The 23,406-nt window shown below is 38.2% G+C and overlaps 1 protein-coding gene and 1 long non-coding RNA gene across 4 annotated transcripts in view; one reads left to right on the top strand and one right to left on the bottom strand.

Moving 5' to 3' along the window:
- Window positions 1-23,406, bottom strand: part of INO80 (INO80 complex ATPase subunit) — a 64,683-nt gene that overhangs the window by 17,793 nt on the left and 23,484 nt on the right. For all 3 annotated transcript variants that reach the window (XM_064424671.1, XM_064424670.1, XM_064424672.1), the window contains 12 exons: window positions 22,210-22,269; window positions 21,477-21,619; window positions 20,318-20,402; window positions 19,695-19,812; window positions 19,231-19,316; window positions 18,105-18,272; window positions 17,537-17,670; window positions 16,673-16,740; window positions 15,478-15,571; window positions 14,207-14,384; window positions 8,861-9,001; window positions 3,743-3,968 (listed from right to left, as the gene is read on the bottom strand). In XM_064424671.1, the coding sequence (XP_064280741.1) occupies window positions 3,743-3,968; window positions 8,861-9,001; window positions 14,207-14,384; window positions 15,478-15,571; window positions 16,673-16,740; window positions 17,537-17,670; window positions 18,105-18,272; window positions 19,231-19,316; window positions 19,695-19,812; window positions 20,318-20,402; window positions 21,477-21,619; window positions 22,210-22,269 (1,501 nt within the window). The remainder of the gene's footprint in view (window positions 1-3,742; window positions 3,969-8,860; window positions 9,002-14,206; window positions 14,385-15,477; window positions 15,572-16,672; window positions 16,741-17,536; window positions 17,671-18,104; window positions 18,273-19,230; window positions 19,317-19,694; window positions 19,813-20,317; window positions 20,403-21,476; window positions 21,620-22,209; window positions 22,270-23,406) is intronic.
- LOC135303195 (uncharacterized) lies at window positions 2,216-3,336 on the top strand. Its single transcript, XR_010364681.1, has 3 exons — window positions 2,216-2,298; window positions 2,778-2,822; window positions 3,314-3,336. It is a non-coding gene; the product is annotated as an uncharacterized LOC135303195 (long non-coding RNA).

Here is a 23,406-nt window from a genome sequence, read left to right as displayed (position 1 = left end):
TTTACAGCCATGCACCTGCAATTCACTAGTTGAGAACCCAAGACAAGATAGGTCTGCTCTTTCTTGCTTGTCTGCCTATCTAGATAGCGACTGTATTTCCTCCTTTTGGCAGTGATGATCTTGCTCTGCCTGGAGCAAGTACCACACCATTGCTTAAATTGTTGGCAACTACCTTAGGGAATCCATTAACTGGGGAACGGAGTCAAGGAAAAACTGTAAGGAAAACTTGAGCCCGCACATCAGGCTAGCATTTGCTCAAGTGCAACATAATGTATAATGATGCACTCATCTCTAGAACAGCATTCAGTCTCAATTACAAATAAATCATTAATAGCTTCATGCATTCTTCTAAGGAAAACCAAATTTTCAATGTAGGCAATTAAGCAAAATGGAAATGAATTACAGCTACTTGGTTTTAAAATACACTTATGGAAGCCAAAGCCTTTGTTCAACATCAGTATTTACTCTTTATACAAAATTATTTCCTTTAATCATAAATACAGCCATGACATTCTGCTTTCATTCTAATTGGTCAGCTTGCTATTTCAGAACAAATTATACTGAGAGAAGCTACATGAAAAGTCTAGATATACAATCTAGATATAGTGACAAACTAACATGATTATTAACCAAAAGCTATCTTACTGGAAGAAAACTCAGAGAATCAACAGGGTCTGTTCAAAAGTGGTGTTGACAGGATCAGATTAACATATTAGCAAGTTTCCAAAGGCAAAATGCTACTGTTTTTCTCACTTCTCTCAATAGGTAAAATTAAGCTTTGCTAACTGGAAATGATGCGTGTCCTCTGCTGCTGGCTCCTGAGGTCTCCATTGTGTAAGTTACTATTTTTAAATCGCAATGAAATGCAAATTACAAGTAAAGAATTTATTTGCAGATGATTTGAAAAGTTAGCAACTTGTTGACAGCTCATAAGTCATCCAATAGCTCAGCAGTAGAGCAGACTGCACTGGTGAGAAAGTTTTTGAGGTTTTTTTCGGAGAGCAAAACAGTACTACCAAAAAAGAGATTTATCATCTCTGGGAGAGAAAATCATTTGTCCTTAACCTGGCACCTTTAAGCATGCTATCCTGATGCCATTGTGTTTTCCAAGAGCAAGTATTTTTCCATGCTGAAAGCCTGCCACCTAGTGCTTCAAACAACAAATTCTGGAAAATGGTAACAGAAAATGCGCTTTATTCATGCCATCTTTAGAAAACACCAGAATTATTCAAAAGAGGGAAAAAACCCTCTGTCTTCCACCTCTAGTTTATCTCACTTCTGTTTCTAATTTTCTCTTACCTAGGAGAAGAAAAAAATTATTCCTTTTTAAAGGGGTCTTCCAAAATCTGTAGTTCTACCTGTTTTTACATTTAATGATCAGCAACAACTTCAAATGACAAATCCTTTGGATTTTTTTTTTGTTGTTGTTTAAAAGGAACTTTTAAAACTTTAAGTCAAAACTTAAAGTTAAAACTTTAAGATAGAGGTCCTGTACTGCAGTGTCAAAGAGCTCTCCCTAGGACACAATTTTTTGGGTTCTTCAGCACTGTATGAAATAAACAAGAAAAAGGAACCAGACCAAATGGCTGTCAGTCTGAAAAAAAAAAAACAAAACCAAACCCAACTGCCTCCAGCCATGCTAGGATATGGCCATAAATTATCTACAAGGGGATACAGTGGGCCTGGGAAGAATGGTTACAAATGATTATGACTCAGAATAACCTTTGTCAGGAGCTCTGGCTGATGACTGTAGCTGGGCTCAGCGCTCTCTGGAGAATGAGAAAAAGTGCCTCTGGACATGCAAAAAGCAGAGGAAAGAGAGATAAAGCCTGGGTTCCAGTTGACACCCCTGGTTCCCCTCCTGACGGCACAATGGGGTCAGTGAGGAGCTAGCTGGCTCTCACAGTAAACAGCCAGTGAGGCCGGTGCTTTTTATCGATACTAAAAGGACTCAGACACTTCCTGCCATTTAATCCAGGACCATTTTTCTTTCAAAGAACAGGAAAAACCTCAAGAGATTCCCACAGTGATCACAGCTGAGCCTGCTGCCAGTGTACTGGGAACGCCGAGTATGGGAGAGGATAGATCAGGGTTCAGGAGAGAGAGGTGTCCCCCCTTTTCTTCTTGCCACCTATTTGCCACAGACCTTCAGAGCAACCCTTCCATCTGACATGTGCTAGACTTTAGCCTTGCAAATGGCTCCTTCAGCACATCACTCACTTTCTGTAAGGCACTGTGCCTGTTTCTGCACCTATGAACACAGCTGTCCTGCTGTGGTGTGTGCCCTCTCCTCTTAGAGTAAGTTTAGGTTTGAATGCTACTTTCCACTTAATTTTTTTTACCCCACTTCTAGGTCCAACGCTTCCTAAATTAAGCCAGCTTTACAAAACACACATCCCAACCTCCTTCTCAACCAAATTCTGCTGTGCTTTGACAACAATTTGCCCAACCTTGCACCTATTCTTTCACCTCTGAAAGCTTCTTGCCCCCTACCTTTATTCCTCTAAAATGCTTTACTGATAACAGAGTCCCCAGCTTAAAATGGAAGTCTTTCAAGAGAATGAAGCCCTGTCTCTTTTCTGCATTTCTCTATCCATGTCCTCTATCTGAATTTAACTCTTCAATACTTGCCACTTTTCTGCTACAGAGATTCATTTTCTTTTTCGAAATAACCAGTAAACAATTAAGAGAATTGCTGAAGAAATTATAAAATAATCAACTATGACTGAGTATTAATCCAGCACAAGCTCATGAAAAATGATTTCTCCATTTCTTAGGTACAAACGTGCATGTGCTTCAAATGACTCCAACCACTTAAGAAGGTACCTTAAACCAGACTGTAGCAAGCAAAAGGCCATTTTCCTTCTACTGTACTAACTTCCCCTGCCAAACATCCTTGACCCAAAAGGGTCTGGGAATAACTTTGCATCTGGCATTGTAAGCTGTTTTTCCTCTTGGCTATCTGTCAGATCTCTAGTACTTTCTGCAGAATTCTGCTTGCTGCTCAGGACCATCTTTGACAGCTAGAGCATGTCTGGCCCATGAAAGTCACTACAGTACTGGCAATCAAACCCTATGAGTAAACCCTATGGATTACTTTAGTCTAATTCTAAGAAAAAACAGTACATTCATTTTACTGGTACACTGGTACGTTTTTCCAACTTTACAAGGAAATATGAATAAGTCTTTATTTCAACTGAAATTCAGTAAATCCCTCATGCCTTATTTTCCTGACTAATTTCCTCCGAACTTGGTCCTCAAACCTATCCTTCTCATGGTAGACTGCTACAAGTAATTTCAACCTTTTCACCAGGTAGACCAATAAAAGCTCTTTCAGGACAATATGAAGCTCTTCCAACACCTCAGGAGGCAAGGTATGTCTCTAACTTTTCATGCAATTTTCCTATCTCCAACCTCAAAACAGTATTTGGTTGTGAGAGCAGACTGTGCTCTAGTAAGCAAGTCTACCTCTTTACAGTCGTTTGGAGGACTGACATGCAAAGAGAGGTTTGTAAGCATTATAAAAACCTGTATTAGAAGTTTTTGGTATCCATCGAAGATTTATTCATACAGAGCATGCAAAATCATGGTACATTTTAAGATACCATGTTAACTTTCACTCAGAAGGAAAAACAAACAACCATCCCCAATCCTTCAAAAAGCCCACAGCCAAGCATAAATTACCACCAAATAACAGATGTCCTTATTTATCTCATCTCCATTCCACTACAACCAAACTTACCCGGTATCCTGATAAAAGACCAGCCATTCTGAGGCCTGATGCCTAAGAGCCCTCCTGGAAGCTCTGGGAAGAACTGGGAGCACTGCTTCAGCCAGTCAGCTGCTAGCTCAGGGGATCCATGGAGTACACACTGCTTTGCTTCAAGACTTCCTCCTTCCCTTAGTGCCCTGCGCTCGTATTCTGCACTTCGGTCATTGCAGTAGAACTCCAGTGGCACAGCTGTTACCTACAAGTAAAATAATGATAATCAATATTCTTGTTCACATTTCTCCCTGTCCCCAAATCCCCAGTTCAAGTACCTTACCATGGGATTAAATTTTAGAAGTCAAGTTATTATGAAATGTAGTTTCATAATAGTTATTATGAAATGTAGTTTCAAACAATTTTGGTTGGTTTTAAACCAAGCAAAGATGCAACATCTCTCCATACCACAAAAAGCACTATTTGAACAACCAGGCACAGAAAACCTGCCTTTTGATAAACTATGCCTTCTTCCAACTGCTACACAACTGATAGCAAAACTGTAAGAGTAATATCCTTGCTCTACCTCTCTTTTTGCCAAGATTTATTTCTTTTTAGTTCCACCCTTCACAATCAAGTATTTATCTCATTAGCAGAAATTACACATATTGTCCTTAACAGAAATTCATGTGATAATTCAAAATTAGGGTGATTCATAAATTAGAAATAGGGGAAAAAGGAACAGCATATTTCTTGGGCTTTACAGTTGCTTTGAATGAAGTGGCCACAGAAACAGTGCTCTTCTTCTTGTGGCATTCTGTGAATCCTATGCCCTATTACCTGTTTCAGTATATACAACCCAGCTGGACAGACCAGTGTTGCAAACACGGGAAGTGTGATTTCATGCCATGTGAGCTGCTCTGGAACAGCTCCATCAGTTTAACTCCCCCTTTTCTGCCCCATCCACCCAAATCTGTACAGAGTGGAAGGTGCACATGAGCCAAACAGCTGAATGCCAATGACTGCAAGGTGCTCAGGAAAAATTCTGTTCCAGTACACAAGGCTGGAACTTGTAAAATCTGCAGCTTTCTCATATCTCTCCCTTACCACAACAGGACAACAACCAAAAGTGAAACTGAGCCACGGTACACAGCAGGACAGACTGCTCTGCTGGATTTAACTTCAGATACTTCACCAGGAGTTAAATACCATGATCCAAAGTAAACACAATTACAACACTTTAAAGCAAATATAAATGCAAAACTGTCTAGCACAAGATTAAAAAAAAAAAAAAAAAAAAAAACCACCAATAGATTACTAACTTCTTTCTACATTTTTTGAACGTCAGTCTGTTTTGGGAAAACATTCTGGAGTGTTTACAAAAAACATTTATAACCAAGTTTACAAAAGAAAACTAGTAGAAGCTTTTACATACTAGCTGAAGACTTAACAATGTGTTACAAACTCACACAGAAATGAAAACAAATTTTACTATTAAGACAACCTTACAATACAGGCTAGTAACAGAGAGATTTGAAATGCCATGACAATTTCTTGACCAATGTAAGAAGCAAATGTATCATTACTTTAGAAGTCACTGTTGCTTTTATTTCAGAAGTACAATGAAAAAAATTCCTCATGTAAAGTCATGTAAGTTAAAAATATTGTCATGAATCCTAACAGTGTGAAAAATTACATTCCCTCCAGGACTGTGAAAAAGCAATGTAACAAATGAAAAACAAAGAAAATCAAGCTTGTGAGAGTTTTCACATTTAAAGAGGCAACTGGGGCTGCATTGGAAGGAACAGTACAGGAGACCTATAGGTTTTTATGGTGAACAGTAAGCAGTGGACTTCCTGCAGAACTGAGAAGGGGAGGGAATTAGGTTGATCATGGGACATCTGAAACATTAAACACGATAAAAGAATCATGTTTGTATCGCAGATGAAAAGCTTGTATATTTGAAGGGAGTTTAAATTTTATGTTCCAGCTTACTCGGATGTGACAAAACTGCTATATTGAGAATAATATATACAACATTATATCATGCAAATGAAAATATTTTAATAGCTTGTCTAAATGATAAGCAATAGATAGTTTAATTTTCACCAGTTTTAAAGACTGCACTTTAGAACTGTAAGGTAAAGAGAGCAACCCATACCTCAGGACTGCCTGGTATCTCAGATGTTGGCTGTACTTCTCTGAACATATGTCAGCTAACTCAAAAGTAAGAGGTATTAAGCAAGGTTTCCTAGCTGGAACTGTGGCCCAGACCAGTTTCACAGGAGTTCTTCTCATAGGAATAAATTAATCACATAGAGACTTCTGTTTACAAGGGCCAAACAATTGTTTAAACAGATTAATGAGTACAGTTGTAGCACTTTAAAAATAAAAACTAAAACCAAACCAACAAAAAAGCATACACAATCTTTGCAATAATGGTAAAGCCATTGTTTTTCAAGATGCCAAGAGCTATTTTAAAACCTGTCTATGTGTCTTACACACAACCACACAAAACACTGCAAAGTGAAACAGGGTGTGTTAAGACTCTGAACACATTTCCACTACCTAAAAGGTACTCTTAGAGTTGGTGCTATCCTGTACTGCCACCTGCAGCCAAAGCATATGTTTGACCTTTGCGAGAAAGGGCAAAACCTCTTTCAAAATGCACAGAATACAAAATGCAAGCACGTTCTGTCACCTGAACACTGCTACAAACCACAAATGATGGTACAGACTTAGGTTGTTCAAGAGATACTAGTCACTATCACATTTCAGTTCATATTTCTACACTGACCAGAGTGGAACAAATACTCTTTTCAAGCACAGATAACTTGCCATATTGATTGCCAGGACCTAGATTTTCCATGCCTAGGACAGGCGGCCACTACACACAAAACAGAGCAGGCTAACTTCTGACACATAAACATATCCTGTCTTCTGAAAAGAATACACAGATTTGTACACCAGGACTTTTACAAGACAAACAAAGTCTGAAGATTCTACAAGCTGTATTTCAGTAACACCTCAACCTAAGGAAGAACTGGTAGGAGACAATCTTGAGACAAACTCTGTGTGCCTGAGTGCTATTTCTACACTAACAAGAACTAATCTTCCTACATATCCCATGCAAAACTGACTGACCTCTGAGGACCTGAGACTATCTTTACCATCAGTTCCTTTTTTTTTAGAATGCAGGCACGTATTTCTAGGGTAGAGTCCTGTATCTTTTACATGCCATTACAAGTGAAAACAAGACTTTTCTGAAATGGACAAAAAAACCCAAAACTTTCTTTCAAGTTTGTTCTTTATTTGTCATGGTGTATTTTTTCAGATTTTTCTCCCCACAGGTTTGGTTTTGTGGTTTTACTAATAGCAAAAGGTAGAGCAGTCCTCAGTACTAAATCCTCCTGTGTCAGCACATTATTGTCAAACTGATTGATTGTAAGAGTCATGGTTCAGAAATACATCAAAAATACAGTGATAGGGATTTGTGAATGCATTTCCACCCTAAATTAAACAAGTTAGTTTAGCTAAGGCAATTGTAAAATGCTTCCTGCATTCATCTTCATGCAAAGTTAACCTTTCAGACAGTGTGAGATGACCAAAATGGCTTCACACAATATTCCAGTGTGCAAGAAATCTATTGAAATTAAACCAAACAGTATTATTCAAAATTTATTTAATTAGCTTCTTAATGACCACGCAAGATCCATCCTCCAAGTTACATTTTTTATGATTGAGAACTCTCTGTACTCCCAAAACTGCCTGCACAGAAAGAAGACTGACTCCCTCCCCCAGCTGCTACATAAACATAGGCTCCTATTTCTATCATTTGCTCCATTAACTTCCCAAAATTCACCACAGGTCAAACAGCAACAGAAGGCTATAGCTTCTGGGAACATATGTGCTCTTTCTGCTCTTTCAGGTCTTCTACACTCCTGCCAAAAGTTTCTAACAAGCATAAAATTAAATCTTTGTGCTCCTAGAAACAAAAAGCCATGTCTACACTTAATCATTTTTATATACCAGCCAAACCAAAACAAATAACTTTTAGCCACTCGAATAAACATCAGATACTATTTCTTTTCACCTTTCCCTTCATTTGTAGCCATCTAAGCTCCTCTCCACCCTTTCTGCTGTAGGGGAGCAATGATGCAAATTTAGGTACAAAGAGGGACAAATCAAAGGAATCTGAAGGCAAAGTGTTTTTCACAATTTACTCTAAGAATAACCTCTTGTTCTCCAGCGAGGCAGTACATTTTAACAGGAAGGTGACATGTGACTTTGAGTTCAGCTGGATTTGCAGCCCTTGAGCTGCTGACACAGATAAATTCAGCTTGAGCAGCAGCAGGTAGGTAATGAGCTTGCATTTGTGAGGTGGTCCTGCTTGCCATCCACCCTTCTCCAAATGCAAAAGTTTAACTGCACATCATTTTATAAGGCCTACAGCAAGAACTCCAACAGTGACTAAAGAATATAACATCTTGATGCTCTGGTAATAAAATTGTACTTTGTCCAGTTTTGTCAAGATCCAGCAACATGGAATGCAATAGCCATAGAATTAATGAAGGTCTCTTGTGTCAGCCAGGAAACTTCAACTAAATTAATTTTAATTAATTTCATTTAATAGATGATGGAGAACCCCATGCAGTAGCACTAAATATCCAAAAGACCTAGAAAATGCCAACTTGAATAATCCTTATAAACTGCAATTTGGTGTTTCCTCTCTGAAGTGTAAGAGACAAAACAAACACCCTTTTCAAAAAAGCATTGCTTCCCAGCTCTCTTTTGTCATCTGAGTTGACCAAACAATCACCTCATTCTGCAGTGATGACACCTAAGTCTCCCCTTTGGATTATCAATTAATAATTTGCTTAATATCTCTTCTATAATTGCTTTAGGTATTAGGACAGAAAGTGAAATGTTAGAACAACTCCTGTTGGGTGCATCTTACAACTTTCCTTTTCCCCTAAGTACACATTAGAGTCACTTCCCCTAGGAAAAACCACTATTGAATACTGTAGCAAAAGGATATCCTCACAACAGTTTTACCCAACCAAAAGAGTCATACATCATTGTGTTCCAAAGACACAATTCTACCAAGGTTTAAAACACAATAGAAAATACATAATTTACAACTGAACTTGGACTTACCCGTGGACTGGCTATGCACAGGAAGGACGGCAGCTCAGTCACCTGGCAGCGTCGTACACATGAGGTAGCTGTTCTCCTTCTATATATGACATGGTCTGAATAGCCAGTAACTGCTTTACAGTGGCTGCTGAACACAAGGTTCTGAAAACAAAATTAAAATTAAGAGTTAATGTCCATGAAGAAACACTCCTCTCAAATCTTGTATGCACCCATGCGGAAGACAGCAAAGCACATTCTGTACGTATTTCTCTTCGAATAAGGAAAACTCTACACATCTCCTGCTGTGCATATGTGAAGAATCTTTGTGTAATTATCAGAACATTCAAGTCCAGAAATGTTTGCAATCAGAACAGGTCATATCAATACTTGAGTTGATGCTCAGTTGGAACCAGAAACAAGTTTTTCTGCCTTTGAACCTTTTGACCTTAGCTTTTCTAATGAAGGCATTCCAGAAATATTCTAGTAAGTCTGATGCTCAGGGTGTTTTTGAGCTACTCATTTATCTATTCTGAGTTAAAATTAAATTTTGCAGAGGGAAAAAATTGAGAATTGAAATAAGGCTGGATTGGCATCTTTAGACTTGCATCTTTTCCAACCTTTTCCTTCTCTCCTGTGCAAAAGGCTCTAAATTTTATCCTGAAGATTTTAGAAGTGCTAGCAGGGTTACACACATGAACAAATCCATGTTTAAAACCTGGAATTTGCCAAAATGCCCTTTTGATACAGAAGTGGGGATAGTCAGATGACAGTACAGTTTAAAGAAAGGAAAGCACTTTGAAGATGCTCGGCTCTCCATAGAAAATAACAAAAAATAAATTTTCTTTGCTTTCAGTTACAGTTCAATTTTTATTGTAAATATCTGCATCAAACAATGAAATAAACTGCTTATAGACTAAGCCATTTCTGCCACTTAGCTTTTATTGACTCTTCTATATTCATAAAGATCAATAGTTCTATATTATATTTGCTTCCTATAGTATGCAGAGCATTATTCTGCACACAATAGGAAACTAGCAATAATTTTAGAAGCATTAAGAGGTATACCTCTCACTGCCATAGGACCACAGGATGTGCCTTCCTGGAAATTCCAGCACTTAAGTTCCCTTAAGTAAAAGGTAAACAGGATCTCAAGTTTTGGTATTTTCCTGCCCAGCATCCTAATGCACCAAAATCAATGGCATGCTACTTTTACTTTACAGAGCCTTCAAATTTTATGAAATCCCAGTATTTGAAGTCGTAAACATCCAGATATATGACAGAAGCAGACACCCTGTATAGCATGTCATACATTGGAGAGATGCATTCCTGTGTATGTCAAAAAGTGCTAGAAAACACCCACAGCAGGAGTCTTATTACAGATCATGCATTCTGGGCCCTTTCATTTCCATTCATTGGGCAAGATGCAGATGGCAAGCACGTATCATTTGGAACCTGCTGACAAGAGAGGAGAACAGTCTGACTGTACATACATGCCAGCACTACCTGCACTCAACTCTAGCCCCATAGCACATCCTAAAAAATACAGGTCAAAGCTTGGCCCACACTGGATAATGTGAAGTGATCCCAAAAACAGGTTCTTACTCAGCTGACAATTCTTAATCAGTAATGCTGGCTTAAGCAACAACTGCTTCACATGTTTTCCCTGGCCCTCACAGAGCCCCTTCTTGTTGGCCTAGCTGTCTGTATTCATTAAGATGCTGATCAAGATGAAAACAAACCCCTGCCCCTCTGCTCCAAGTGAGTTTTATGACATGCTTCCCCACCTGGTAAAACTGGCCATGTGCTGAAACAATAGTGTGGGACTCACAGGGCTGGGAATACGTGTCTGTGGACAATGGATATGAAAGCTGGCTTACTCATCTGAGAACAGAAACAGTGGCAACAGAGCACCAACACTGCTGCTAAAAAGGGCCAGTCCTTTCCCATGATATATTTGTGCCACTTCCTGTCCTAGTTTTGTCTTCTCTCCAGAAGCCTCTGGCTACACATCTGATCAAACAAAAAATTCAACAGCCATGAAAATACAAAGTTTTCTGCAGTTGGCTCATACAAGGATGTGTTGGGGTATGCCTGCATCAGCACATGGAGGATTCCACAGCTGAGAATAAAGAAAGGACAGTAAGAGTCAGAGGGCGAAGGGTGAACAACTGCTTTAGCTCAAAGCCGCTCTCCTCTCCATCCCTGGACCCCAGACCAGGAGTACAGCTGATTTTATGAACAAGAATCATCATTGCAGGCAGTCAGAAGAGCTTTCCAGTAAGTCTTAGGACAGCAAGCACTGTCATATTGATTGTAGCCCCAGTCAATAGAGGGGTTTGGTAATTATTTCCTTGAAAGTCAGAATACAAGAAATGGATACAGAGGAAGTTAACAAACTGTAATTCCAAGCCTATGCAAGTTTGTTACTTAATTATCTTTAGGAAAACAATATCAAAGACCAATTTAAGATGACTTTAGGACAGTTGAAGTACCCAGAAGGAAACAAGTAAAGCTTCAAGAAGGTACCCAAAATAAGAGAAAAATATTTGTACCTGGGCATTAATCTGCTTTGAGAGCTAGATTCCTGTGTACAAACTATGAGCAGGTCACATAAGAAACATCCCTCTGAATTCTGACATATGCAGCTGTTAAGTATTCATGAATGGAGCAGTCACCAGATATAACAGGGACAGTGGAAACCCATCAGCTTCCCATCAACCACATACATGGAAAAGACTGGGTAAAGTTACAGAACTGAACACAGCCACAGCCCTGAAATGGCTCACACGCTTTAGCACAACAAAGCCAAAAACCAAGGAGGAAGATTGTTAAAATCCAGGAATGTACAACTATGCACTGCAAAATAAGTCTTGAAAGAGGGTCTCCTATATTGTAAATAGAGCTGCACATAAATATGGGTGATTGCTACCAACATCTTAAGCCCATTAATGCGCAATTTTTTTTAATATAAATAAAATTACAAAAGGAAAGGAGGGAAAGGGTTCATGTAAACAGAGCAGATTTTATACTCACTTAATTCAATGCATACAAATGAATACATATCATGTGGAAATGTTGAGCAGGGGCAATAAAGAGACCTCACACTTTGCAAGCAATTTCTGTATTTACATGATTAAACATATCTTTAGTCAGATGCTACTTCAATTTCTGAAATATCCATTAAAAAATAAATGTGTCTCTTTTTCTACTGACTTATTTTCATACTTTGTCTCTTACATCGGAAATGCTGATCTGAGTAGTTAAGAAAAGCCTTTCCAGATTTTTACCATTTCCTTTTTCCTCTTTTCTCACCCTCGTCATTCCTTACATGTTACTATCTTATGAAGCCCAAAAGGAAGCCTTGGGGAATGTTACACTGAAAGCTTCTCCAGTTTGGGCTAAGGAAAAAGTTAGTTCATTTCACTCACAATAATGTGCAGTGCTAAATGACAGGCATGTAAAGGGCAGCTTGATTTTCAACTCTCCTTTAGGCTTTGCACTCCCCAACCACCCTTTTTTTTTTTTTTAAGGTGTTCTAAACGTAAGTTCTGCAAACAAAATTCTGTAAATATAACTTATTTTAAAGTGACTTCAGGTAGTAATTTGCCTAATAGGAAGGCTAGAAAACAGCTTTAAAGTATCTGTCATAACTGCAGGGCTATTCTTCCTTTAGATTCACTGGGGTTATCACAAATGCACTGTATTGCACACACTGATGAACTCTGCTCCTTAGCTGGCTTTTTTCTGTATTGAACTTGTTAGTTGCAACAGTCATTAGTTACACACAGTCAACAGCTGTGGGAACCCCTAGGACACAAGTACTGACATCCTCAAAGAACAGAAATTATCTGGAGAAACCAAATTAATGTTTAAATCTTGCTAGACTGTGGTATAGGTGGGTCTGTAGCCTATCCTATTAATTTAATCATTAATATTAAAACCTACACATGCATATTCTACATCTTAAAATCTATAATCTTAAGCCATCTTCTGTCCTTCAGAAAATCTAATAATTTTCATTTTGATATCCATACACACCAAACCAAGGGATATGTAAGGACTCAGATCATCTTTCTACATATGTAAAAATGAATGCTACCTTCTTTAAGTGCACACAAGTTCTGATACCATCTTCTTTACTGCCACACTTACGACAGCACACAAATTCTCCTTAACCGTACGAACAAGAGGACAGAGCTACATTACAGTCTCAGAGACAAGCACTGCAGGCACTATAGAAAGAGCTGACTGTAATCTTTAAAAAACTAACTGAAAGCAAATTCATGTAGCATAGAGATTTTATCAAGCTAGACATGGAAACACGGACTATTGGCATACCAGCACAGCCAGAGTTAACAGGCTGTGCTGGTATTCACTTGGCTGGCTCTTTGTTTGATAACTAGGAGGACTCATTTTGTTGGCTTTGCTGTTAACGCTGCAAAACATGACACCAAGTCCAAGGTTGGTTTCCTACTGCTTATGCGTCTTCAATTTCAACTTCCTCTACACAATATTCAATTGAATTCTGGCTATCTCCTTTCCCCTTCCAGACTCATGAGCAGAAGCAATATTCCCTTGAGAAATTTGGCACAATCTCACTGTTTCAGAAAAGATTTTTTTCACTGCATATCTGCTAACTGCCCTAGGTGTTTTCCTGACTCCACGCTAGCACTTCTGTGAACTTATTTCCCAGTGAACTGAATCAATGGAGCCTTAATCTAACTCAGGAAATCAACTGCAATTTAGTCATATAAAGGCAAAATCTTCACACATATCCTAGGCCAAAGATTAACAAAAATGATCTTGCATTATACAATAATTTGAATGCATGTGGATCTACCAGACAGTAGCAGAAGCAAATTTCAGAGTAGAAATACAGCACTGAAAATGCTTGTTCACCAACTATAAAACACTGTCAGGCTGGTCTCTGATTTCCCCAGATGCTGCAACAATGTATTGAACTGAACAGGAGAAGATAGTTTCAGCCAGAAAATGACCATTTTGCATATTAAAAACATTATGAAACTCCTAAGCTTATATATAGAGTCTATCCCTGACAAATCATGAGTCTAGTTCTGTTGCTCCTGTATCTACTTTTGGTGCCCCAGTAATATTTTGAAGTCTTCTAAATCAACTGATTTATTCATTATAGCAAGTTTGAAATGTAACACCACAGGTGAAGGAGATAAGGGTTAAACTATTTTTCTGTTCAGCATTCTAAAGTCTCTTAACTGTATCTAAAAAAACAGACAGTATCATCATCCTATTATCAAGTTTGTTTTCCCTGCTTTATAAGGACAGAATGGTTTTCACCATTTCTCACTCATGAGGGTGCTACTGTCTCCAGATCACAGAACTTTTGCTTACCTGCAGCAAAGTGCAGCTGTGCAAGTTAGGGAAAGACAGTGGGAAATTTACATCAAGCAAGAAATCCCTGTTCCTCAGAAAACATGACCCCTGCTCTTTGTCCTCTTCAGTCTCCATCCAGGAGCGCATGTGATGGAGCCTGTAGGATGCTTTCAGAGACAGGAAAAGAGCTAACCATCTGAAAAAAACCACAGGAGATGCATTCATTCACTGCTTTGTGAAAGAAAGGCTTGAATATATTTATAGCATAACTCTATTTGACAGAAATGTTTGGTTTTTTTTTCCCAAAATATCAGGCTTACAGCATCCTGCCTTAAAGAAAATAATTTCTGCTAGACATCTTCACATTTTTCTTATTTCAATTTTTTCTAAGATGGTTTAACTTAATCTAACTGATAAAATCAGGATATACTTTGAAGCACTTAATCTAAAATGGTGAAGCACCAGTTAGTCCCTACTATTTAAAATTGTACCCACTTCTCTGTAAATTACATATAAATTATTTATAACAACATGTATAATGGATGCAGAATTTATCATAAATACCACTGAGACACATCAAAAGAAATCTAATTTATGTTACTGAAGTGCAGTCAAGAAACAGTAATTCAAAATAACCAGAACAAAAAAATAATATTACACTTAAAAAGCCCTAAAGCAGAACATCTCTATTTAATACTAAACACTTTTAGTCTAAGATTTTTTACAGTCCCTATTAACTTGACTCAGAGTCCTTTCAGACTACACTATAAGTTAAAAGATCACCTCTCCTTTCAAGATAATACAGTTGATGCTATAAATCCACAGTTCAAAGCCTATGCCTCAGAATTACATTTCACATTAATGACAAGATGTGGAAAGTATGGCTCAGGGCTGAAGAACAACTACCACAGCACAAGCTTATTCCACGTGTGTTTAAAACATACACTCAAGTGCAACCGGCAAGAACTGCACTGAACTGGCCTTCCAAAGTCTGGATTTTGCACTTGATAACACCAGCAACCTGCTGCATGACCCTAAGTAAACTCTCCTTTTGCCCTTTGACCATCCTGCATATTTACAATGTCAACTCTTTGTAACAAAAACTGCATTGCATAATGGTGCCCTGTACCTGGAGGAACACTCTAGAAGCTGTTCTAGTATTAGCTAATGATAGAGAAATTATAATATTAGGAGGCATAAAAAATGCAGGTTTAGAGAGGAATGACTGACATCATCTGTACTTTTTCTGTAATTACTAAAAGAGGGAAAAAAAAAAAAGTTGTCCTTACCTGGCTAAATGTCCCTGATTCATAAGGTTTGCCATTTCTGCTGGAGAGACATCAATAAACCGGAGGAAAGAAAAACAGCTTTCTTCATTGATGCCTAGGTCACAGAAATACTGAAGTTAGACCAACACATTTCACAGACGCTCCTAGGTGAAAACTAAATTTACTTCATCAATTCAAGACACACATTCTATGACACATGACAAATTTGAGTAAAATAGGAGATTCTAATTTAACCTAGATCTTTTAGAAATACTGAAAATTCAATTTTAATCTCTGTTGTCAGACTCCACATTCCAGTTCATCTTCCACTGTGGGCAAGAGAAGGGCTCTTACCAAGAAAGAAAAATACATTCTAGGCCCAAGTGCAGCGAACATTTGTTTCACTTATTAAGAATCAGTAGGCAGAGTGCATATTTGCAAATTTGAACAAGTATCTTCCAGGCAGCTGACATAGATACCTCAGGATGCCTGTCTCACATGCTCTCTCTCACCCAGGAAGTCAAATGGGTTAGAAGGAGCTGCAGGTATTGATAGAGAAAAGCCTTGCAGGCCCACCTGTGTGCACTGCACAGCCCAAACCCCAGCTGAGGAGGTCCATGCTAACAGATTTCAGCATAGTAATGCAGCCAGTATCTCTCTTGCTTTATACTTCTGCAGATTTTCCCACCTCAGTAGCTGAGTGATCTAATTAGCTCTTGTAGGAAAAATATTCAATCATCTATAATAAATTGTATCTGTCAATATCAGCAGCTTTTCTGGGGTTTTTGCTCATTGATAAGATTCTGGGTCACTTGCATCTCATCTAGTTTCTAGTTGAAAGTAAGTTGGCAGTTTAAGATACAACAAAGCATGTACTGAAATGAATCCAAGATTTTTTAGAATTGAATCTGTGACAAAGTCATTAGACTAAAAAGGCAGCACTAATCTCTTGAAGCAAGTTGAAACAAGACATACTGAATTAAGATACTGCACTAAGATTAAGCAGTAACTAAATGACAAGTTATCCACAGATTCTTCCAGCTGCTTGACATCCTTTCCTCTCTGAGAAAATGAAATATATATACAAACACTGACAAAATTCTAGTAAATTTTGACCAGATTATCTCAGAGAACTAATTAATCTGGCCTCTCAGTCCTTCCCCTGGAGAAGAAGATACATTAAAATCCAACTTGCTTCCCAGGACTGAAAACCTACCCTTCCTGTGGAAGAGAGACTGCTGGATGTGGTCTGGTGCAAATGGTGAAAGTAAAACCCGTAACCACCTGAAAATGAAAGGAATAAAACAAAACAACATCCATAAGAAGGTCTTAACACATAACATGCTCAATCACACAATCAGCAGAAGATACAGAGTAGCCATTCATTTCTTCATGGTAAGTATTTTAGCACTCTGAATATCTGGAACTGGACAGCAGTAGAAGGAAAGTGCCATCAGTCCACAGGCACTGCTGTTAATTTGCCTATGAGACACACCATTGTTGTGTTGGAACTGCATTACATGTCTAGAAAAGCTGATCTTGTCTTCATACATGCCTCTCTCATCTCTTCCCTCAGCACTTCTCATAACTGAATGAAGAAAAAATCCAGAACTGCCACGGTTGCAGAAAATAGCCAACTGCACTTGGGCAGATTCTCCTCATCCAAGGTGAGCATTAAAAGCTGTCAAGGCACTAGCAGATGCTCACCTTATACCATGTTGCAACAGACAGATACTGACAGCTTTCTTGCAGGAGAAAACGCACTGAAGGGAAATCAGGTACAGCTTTTTTGTTGTTTCAAGGATCTTTGAAAGCTTACTTCTACTACACATCATCAACAACTCTAGATTCCTTTTCCTGGCTTTCTTACTCAATCAAAGGGATATTCTGAGATTAGGATTCCACCAAGAAGAGTGCCTGTATCAGATGTTTAACAGCTGAATGACTAAAAGGAAATTGACTGCTCAGCCAACATCATTTAAGTACACCAGGTAAGGGAGCTATAATTAGCATTTATAAAAATAAGTGTAAGTAATAATACTAAATATGCTAAACTAGGTAGGAATGGGAATAGACTTGCCTGTCCCGTGAGTGGTTAAAGACCCTGATCTGTCCATGACGGTAGATGAACTTGGAAATCTGGTATGGCTTTAGGGAGATGTGAAATGGAGACCAAGTTTCTTGTCGCTCAAACAGCTCTGGGTGATTGCACACCTGTAAGACAGAGAGCATGTCAAAAGCTGAGAGGAATTAACTTAGTCCAATGTAGCATCTACATCCCAAATCAGCCATGACCAATGATCAGTGAAACTTTAGTACTGCTTAATATTGAATGGCTATTTTAGTGTATCTGCTCAAATCTGAACATGGCATCATATCTTTTGCTATTCATATAACAGCTATTGTCTCTTCTTCCCGAGTGAATGGCTTCCTTCAACCAAACCAACCTTTGTAAACCAAACCAGTTAGCAGATGCATGCATCATAGGGCTAAAGCTTTTCTTCACCCAACATCAATGCTACACTGCATCTGAAACACAACTGAATTGATTGCCTATTTTTTTCAATATGGTGTTTTCTAGAAGCCACACCTTAATTTAATGCTAATCAACGATCATACTTTTCAAAAATTATTTAAAATAGCCTTACCTTCCTGAACTGCATGACTAGATTCATGAGACTGCTAGTGGTGGTCTGTGCTTGCTGAGTAGTGCCCATTGATGATTGCAAGAGGTCATCAATAGAGATTTTGTTTTTCAGAGCTTGGTACAAGAGCTTCTGTCGACTTGTCTGCTGGCAGTACATAAGAATTTCAATCTGCAAAATGATAATGAAGATTTAGCCATTTCTTTCTCTAAAATGAAGGATGAAAACATTAGTGTACGTAAAGTTGAAACACACCTTGAGGAAAACATAACTTTCTCAAAAAATGAAATTTATAGGCAGTTGCATTCAGATGTGCATTTCAGGATCTAACCTGGAAAGGACTTAACTGATAGGTGTGTTTTGAAGGCTTGTGTAATGATGTAGGAGACAGACCTTTAAAAGTAGATGAACACAACTGAGTAAACACACGGGATTCTTAAGAAGCTGACATCACACCTGCAGCTGATCAGTTTATAATCTGACTTCAATTCCACCATCCCACAGTTCCCCACTTAGAGCTGTGCTAAAGAGTGTCAGGACCCACAGCAGTGATGGGTGCATTGCACAACAACAGCGTCTGTGGGAAGTCCACTGAAATTAATAAGCACATAAGAACAAACCAGATGTCTCTCAGCCAATGTCTCTCAACCTGGGGACTGTTGACCACAAGATCATCCAGTATTGCTAACATCAATGTGAAATTAAGAGACTGGCAAGAGAAAAGAGCATGATGCTGCCATTATGTATCTCTCTGTACAGGCAAGCAAAAAAAAATCCTACATCCATGCCAAATCATTCACAAAGGCAACTGGAAATGTTTATCACCTAGTAATTGATGTATCAATCTCCTTCACTGCCATTAGGGATACTTCTGTCAACTTAACCAGGATTGAAGATATTTGATTTTTAACTGGTAACAAAATGCTTTCCCAAGAAAAATGTTTGTTAATTAGAAGTTCTCAAGTTATATTCTCATCTAATGACATTACTGGGATGTGGTGCAAGAAGGTGAAGGTTGAAGAGAAATCTACAGTCAAATTTCAGGTATGCAGACTGACAAACAAGTTTGCAAAAACCAGATCAGAGAACAGAGCTGTAATACCCATTCCAGACAAATACTTTTTCTCACCTTATCTGACAGTTCATTTTCCACATCCTTCTTGATTCTTCTCAACATGAAAGGCTTCAGGATCATGTGCAAGCGGGATAGCTGGTCTGAAATAAAGGGAAGGGGAAAGAAAAACTACTTCATCAAAAAGAAAATTATATGGTGTTTTATGACAAATTAAGTCCCTAATTGCTCAGCCACTTCCCCCCATGTGAGTTCTTACAACATAGAGTTATTTCTCTGTTGATTTTTCTTTTTAAAATGACTGCTGTGCTACGCTGTTTTTCTATTCATTACACATACTATATGACAGTCAGAAACAGAAACTTCAACATAAACTATCAATAGCAATCCAGTACTGTTCCAATCTCATTATGCATCCTCTGTTTTAGATGCTACATCTCATAGAAAATTTAGTCATTATTAGTTCAAAAAGGCAACAGATTCTTAATATAAAAATTATAGTGGTTACACACTGCACTCACTCTCATCAATAGCAGATTTGTTCTCTGCATGGCTCTCTATGTCCTTAGAAAACCACTCATTGAACTCTTCATGGGAATCAAACAGTGTTGGCATAATAAAATGCAGCAGGGCCCACAGCTAAAAGGAGAGGAGAAAACACCACATTAGCAAAAGTCATCCTACTGTGGACAAGGTAATTGGGGATCCCAAAATCTTGCAGCTCTTTATAAGCAAAATCACTTCACTAGATCATGAGACATGGCAAAATTAAACAAAATCCCCGCTGCATTCTCTTCCTGCCTCCCCCACAATCCCACAGGTATCAACTTAACCGAACCCCATTAGAAAGCAGTGACAAACACAGTCTAATTACCTCAGCCAACAAAAGTCAAAGTCACGAGCATTAGATTTCATCCTGTAATCTAAGTATTACCTCAAATATCTTTAGTTTTATTTAAATGCGTGGCAAGTTTCCTTAGTTTTCCCTCCCAGGGCTGATCCCATGTTTGTTTGACAGTGGTTTGCTACAAGCATGATCCCGCAACCACACAAATAGAACAGATTTCTCTTTTTCCATGTTTACATATATTAAGTATGTATTATTGTTATAAAGAAAAATCCACACTTTTGAGCTCCCAAATACCTCAGCCATTGTGTTCTGGATTGGGGTCCCAGTCAACAACAATCTGTTTCGACACTGGAACTGTAGTAGAATCTTCCAACGAACACTGATGAATAAAAGCAAGAAAAATCATTTCTAGAGAAAACTGTAGAATGATATGAAACATAAGGTATTTTAAGGCAAATTGTTTCCAGTGAGTTTCCCAAACGATCTTTGGAAGTCACTAGAAAAATTATTACAGCTGTTCCCCAGTCTTTCAAAAGACAACTACAGAACGAAATAGCCTTTTTCCAATTAAAAAAAAATTCAAGAGTGTAATTTATTTTATTTTTGTAAGTATCTTTTTTACTCATTTTTAAAACAAATGCTTACTAATAAAGTCTCATGATCAGAATAATAAACTTTCCAAAAGAGACAGGTACTTTGAATGAGAATGTTGTGTATTTTTCACACTTTACTAGAGGAAGTGTATAGGCTACTGTGGCAGGAGTGCTGAGCTATACATTAAAATCCTCTTCAAGGGGTGGTTTCCCAAGAATGCTGAAGAGACAAACTTTGGTCAGAATGAGCCTGCATCTAAAGCAGTGTCCTCAGCTTACTGTGTACAGTGGCAACTTGGACAAAGGTTATGGGAAAGCAATTACAGAAATAAAGACGGACAAATCCATTACTTGAAAACAAACAAAAATTTCTGGCATAGAGTTTCATAACACAGATTGGGCTTTACTGCAGCCAACAGTGCTCATGGGGTTCTGACCTTCATTCATGTCTGGAAGTGCCATTGAATAAGGATCAAAATAATGCATTTAATGGAGCCAAAATAAGCAATATAAGCTAAAGACTACAGACCATTCACCAGGCAGAATTCTGTGAGTAGTCAGGAGGGAAAGTGAACAGCATGTCACACTGTTTTGTTTAACTGTCCTGTGCTCTGTACAAGTTTCTGCTCCAGAGCTACCTTTAATTACATTTTACATATTTGGAAAATCTAAATGCAAAAAACCTAATGGATCTATCCAGTGTCAGAGAGACATATAGATATTTAACTAGGTTAGATATTTAAGGGGTCTTATGTGTGTCAATTTTAACTCCTATCAATTTATGTTCTCTTGATGCTTTCTTGATACTCTTCAGAAAGGCTGATCCACAAAAAAGATTTTGTTTCCAGTTAGTTTATTACCTGGAGCTACTCTTGAGTGCTTGTGCTTCATCCAGCACCATATACTGCCACTTCACTCGCTGGAAATACTTCACATCCTGCACTACCAGCTGGTAACTGGTAATTACCACGTGGAAAGGAGCATCCTGAGTATACAACGTCTTCTACAACCACAAAAGGAGAAACAAATGTCCACAGAATGTAAGTACATTGTCAAAAGTTCACTGTAATTTCAGACTCCTGTTTTACAATCTTCTCATTACTAGTACCACATTTACCACATCTGACTTGTAAAATTAATTATATTACAGTTACTCAACTAGTGGACCTGGACTTCAGCCCTTGAACAATTTCAGACACTTCTTGACATGCAAGACAAGACCTGGATACTGAGCCCTACAAAATACTACTGTTAAATAATAACAGTCTTGACAGAACTGCAGGGATTCTGCATTGGGGCATCCCGTGTTAGGTTACTCAAACAGAATAAACAGTCCTTGACACTGAAACTTCCTGCTTTATTTACAGAGCTCTAGTTCTTCATCTGAACCCCACACCACATTGAATTGCCCTGTACAGTATTGTTTTTCAGGACAAGAGAAATCTTCCACCTCATTATCTTAATGAAAATGCTACTACAGGAATTAAGAGACTCTGCATCCACATTAGTTTAGTTTGCTGACGTGTAGCAACAGTTTCTGGTCTACTCTGCACACAGAAAGACAGCCAAAGTACATGTTCATGCTGGTATTACCTGACTCCAGAACTTTCTTATCACCTTTCTGTCATGGGGATTTCCCCAATAAGGTAGCACCTGAAACAATAAAAAAAATATAAAGACATTATTTTCAAATAATGACACCAGCTCTGTAATTTTGTATTCTGTAGTCTACAAAATGACATACTTCTTTCCCCAAAACAACAAAAAGGGCAATCATCTTTTTATCATTGAGAAAAATCAGAAAGCATTTAAAGATACTTTGAAAAAGAGCATTCCAGGAAAAGGCATCAAGCAACTTGGCCTGATCAAGCAATGCTGAGAATCTAAAAATGCCCATTAGCATTTAGCACAAACCTTCTAGTCAGGTTTTGCTAAAAATTAAAAATTATACTTTGCTTATGGCAGAATGAGATCAGCACTCAACTGCTATAGTTAAAGCTAGAGGACTAGAAGGCTTGTCGCCTGTTTAGCAACCTCCTAGTCCTGCTGGTTTTCTATTTCAGGACTGACCCCAAAAACCTGCCATGAAGTTAAAATGTCTGGCCTGGATATACTTAATATAAGAATTTCAAAAACAAGCACTACTGCCAGAGACAGCTGTTAAACTATCTACAGTTCAAAACTGCATGGGTCCCATTACTCAGACCTTTGCACAGCACTGACTCCTGCCCCTGGTTAATAACACTGTGCTGCCACCTCCTGCCTGGTGGAATACTTACAGTCAGCTAAGATGGGAGGTTTGGGAGGAGGAAAAATGCTGCTTTCTGAGGTGGTGACAAGTCTTACAACTTCAACTAACAGGTTCCAAAAGCCTTTAACTGAATAGTCTTCCTACTGTTCTGTTTGTAAAACAACCAGACTGATCAAAAAGCTATTTGTATTTTAGTTTACATATTCTGCAATGGACATAAATTCACTGTGATTTACTACAAGCAGAACTGACTGCACACTTCTGGATGATTAGAGGAAGAAACAAAACTGGTTGAAAAATTGACTGAAGTTGTAAACATGTGACAGTAAGTTTAGAAAACTTATTTTTAAAATAATGGATGAGGTAAACATCAGCATGCAATAAGACCAGCCTGCCAAAGAACAGCTATAGAATGATATAAACAGTTTGGTGTTTAAGTCAAAAAAGAGAAAACTATGTTTTCACAAGCATCCTGACTGCATTTTTCAAGCATTTGCTGTATTTCATTCCTGAGAAGGAGAAAGCATAAACAGTTGCTT

This window comes from Passer domesticus, chromosome 6 (assembly GCF_036417665.1).
Source record: "Passer domesticus isolate bPasDom1 chromosome 6, bPasDom1.hap1, whole genome shotgun sequence".
In the NCBI taxonomy this organism is placed as follows: Eukaryota; Metazoa; Chordata; class Aves; order Passeriformes; family Passeridae; genus Passer; species Passer domesticus.
This window is presented reverse-complemented; position numbering and strand designations above follow the sequence as displayed.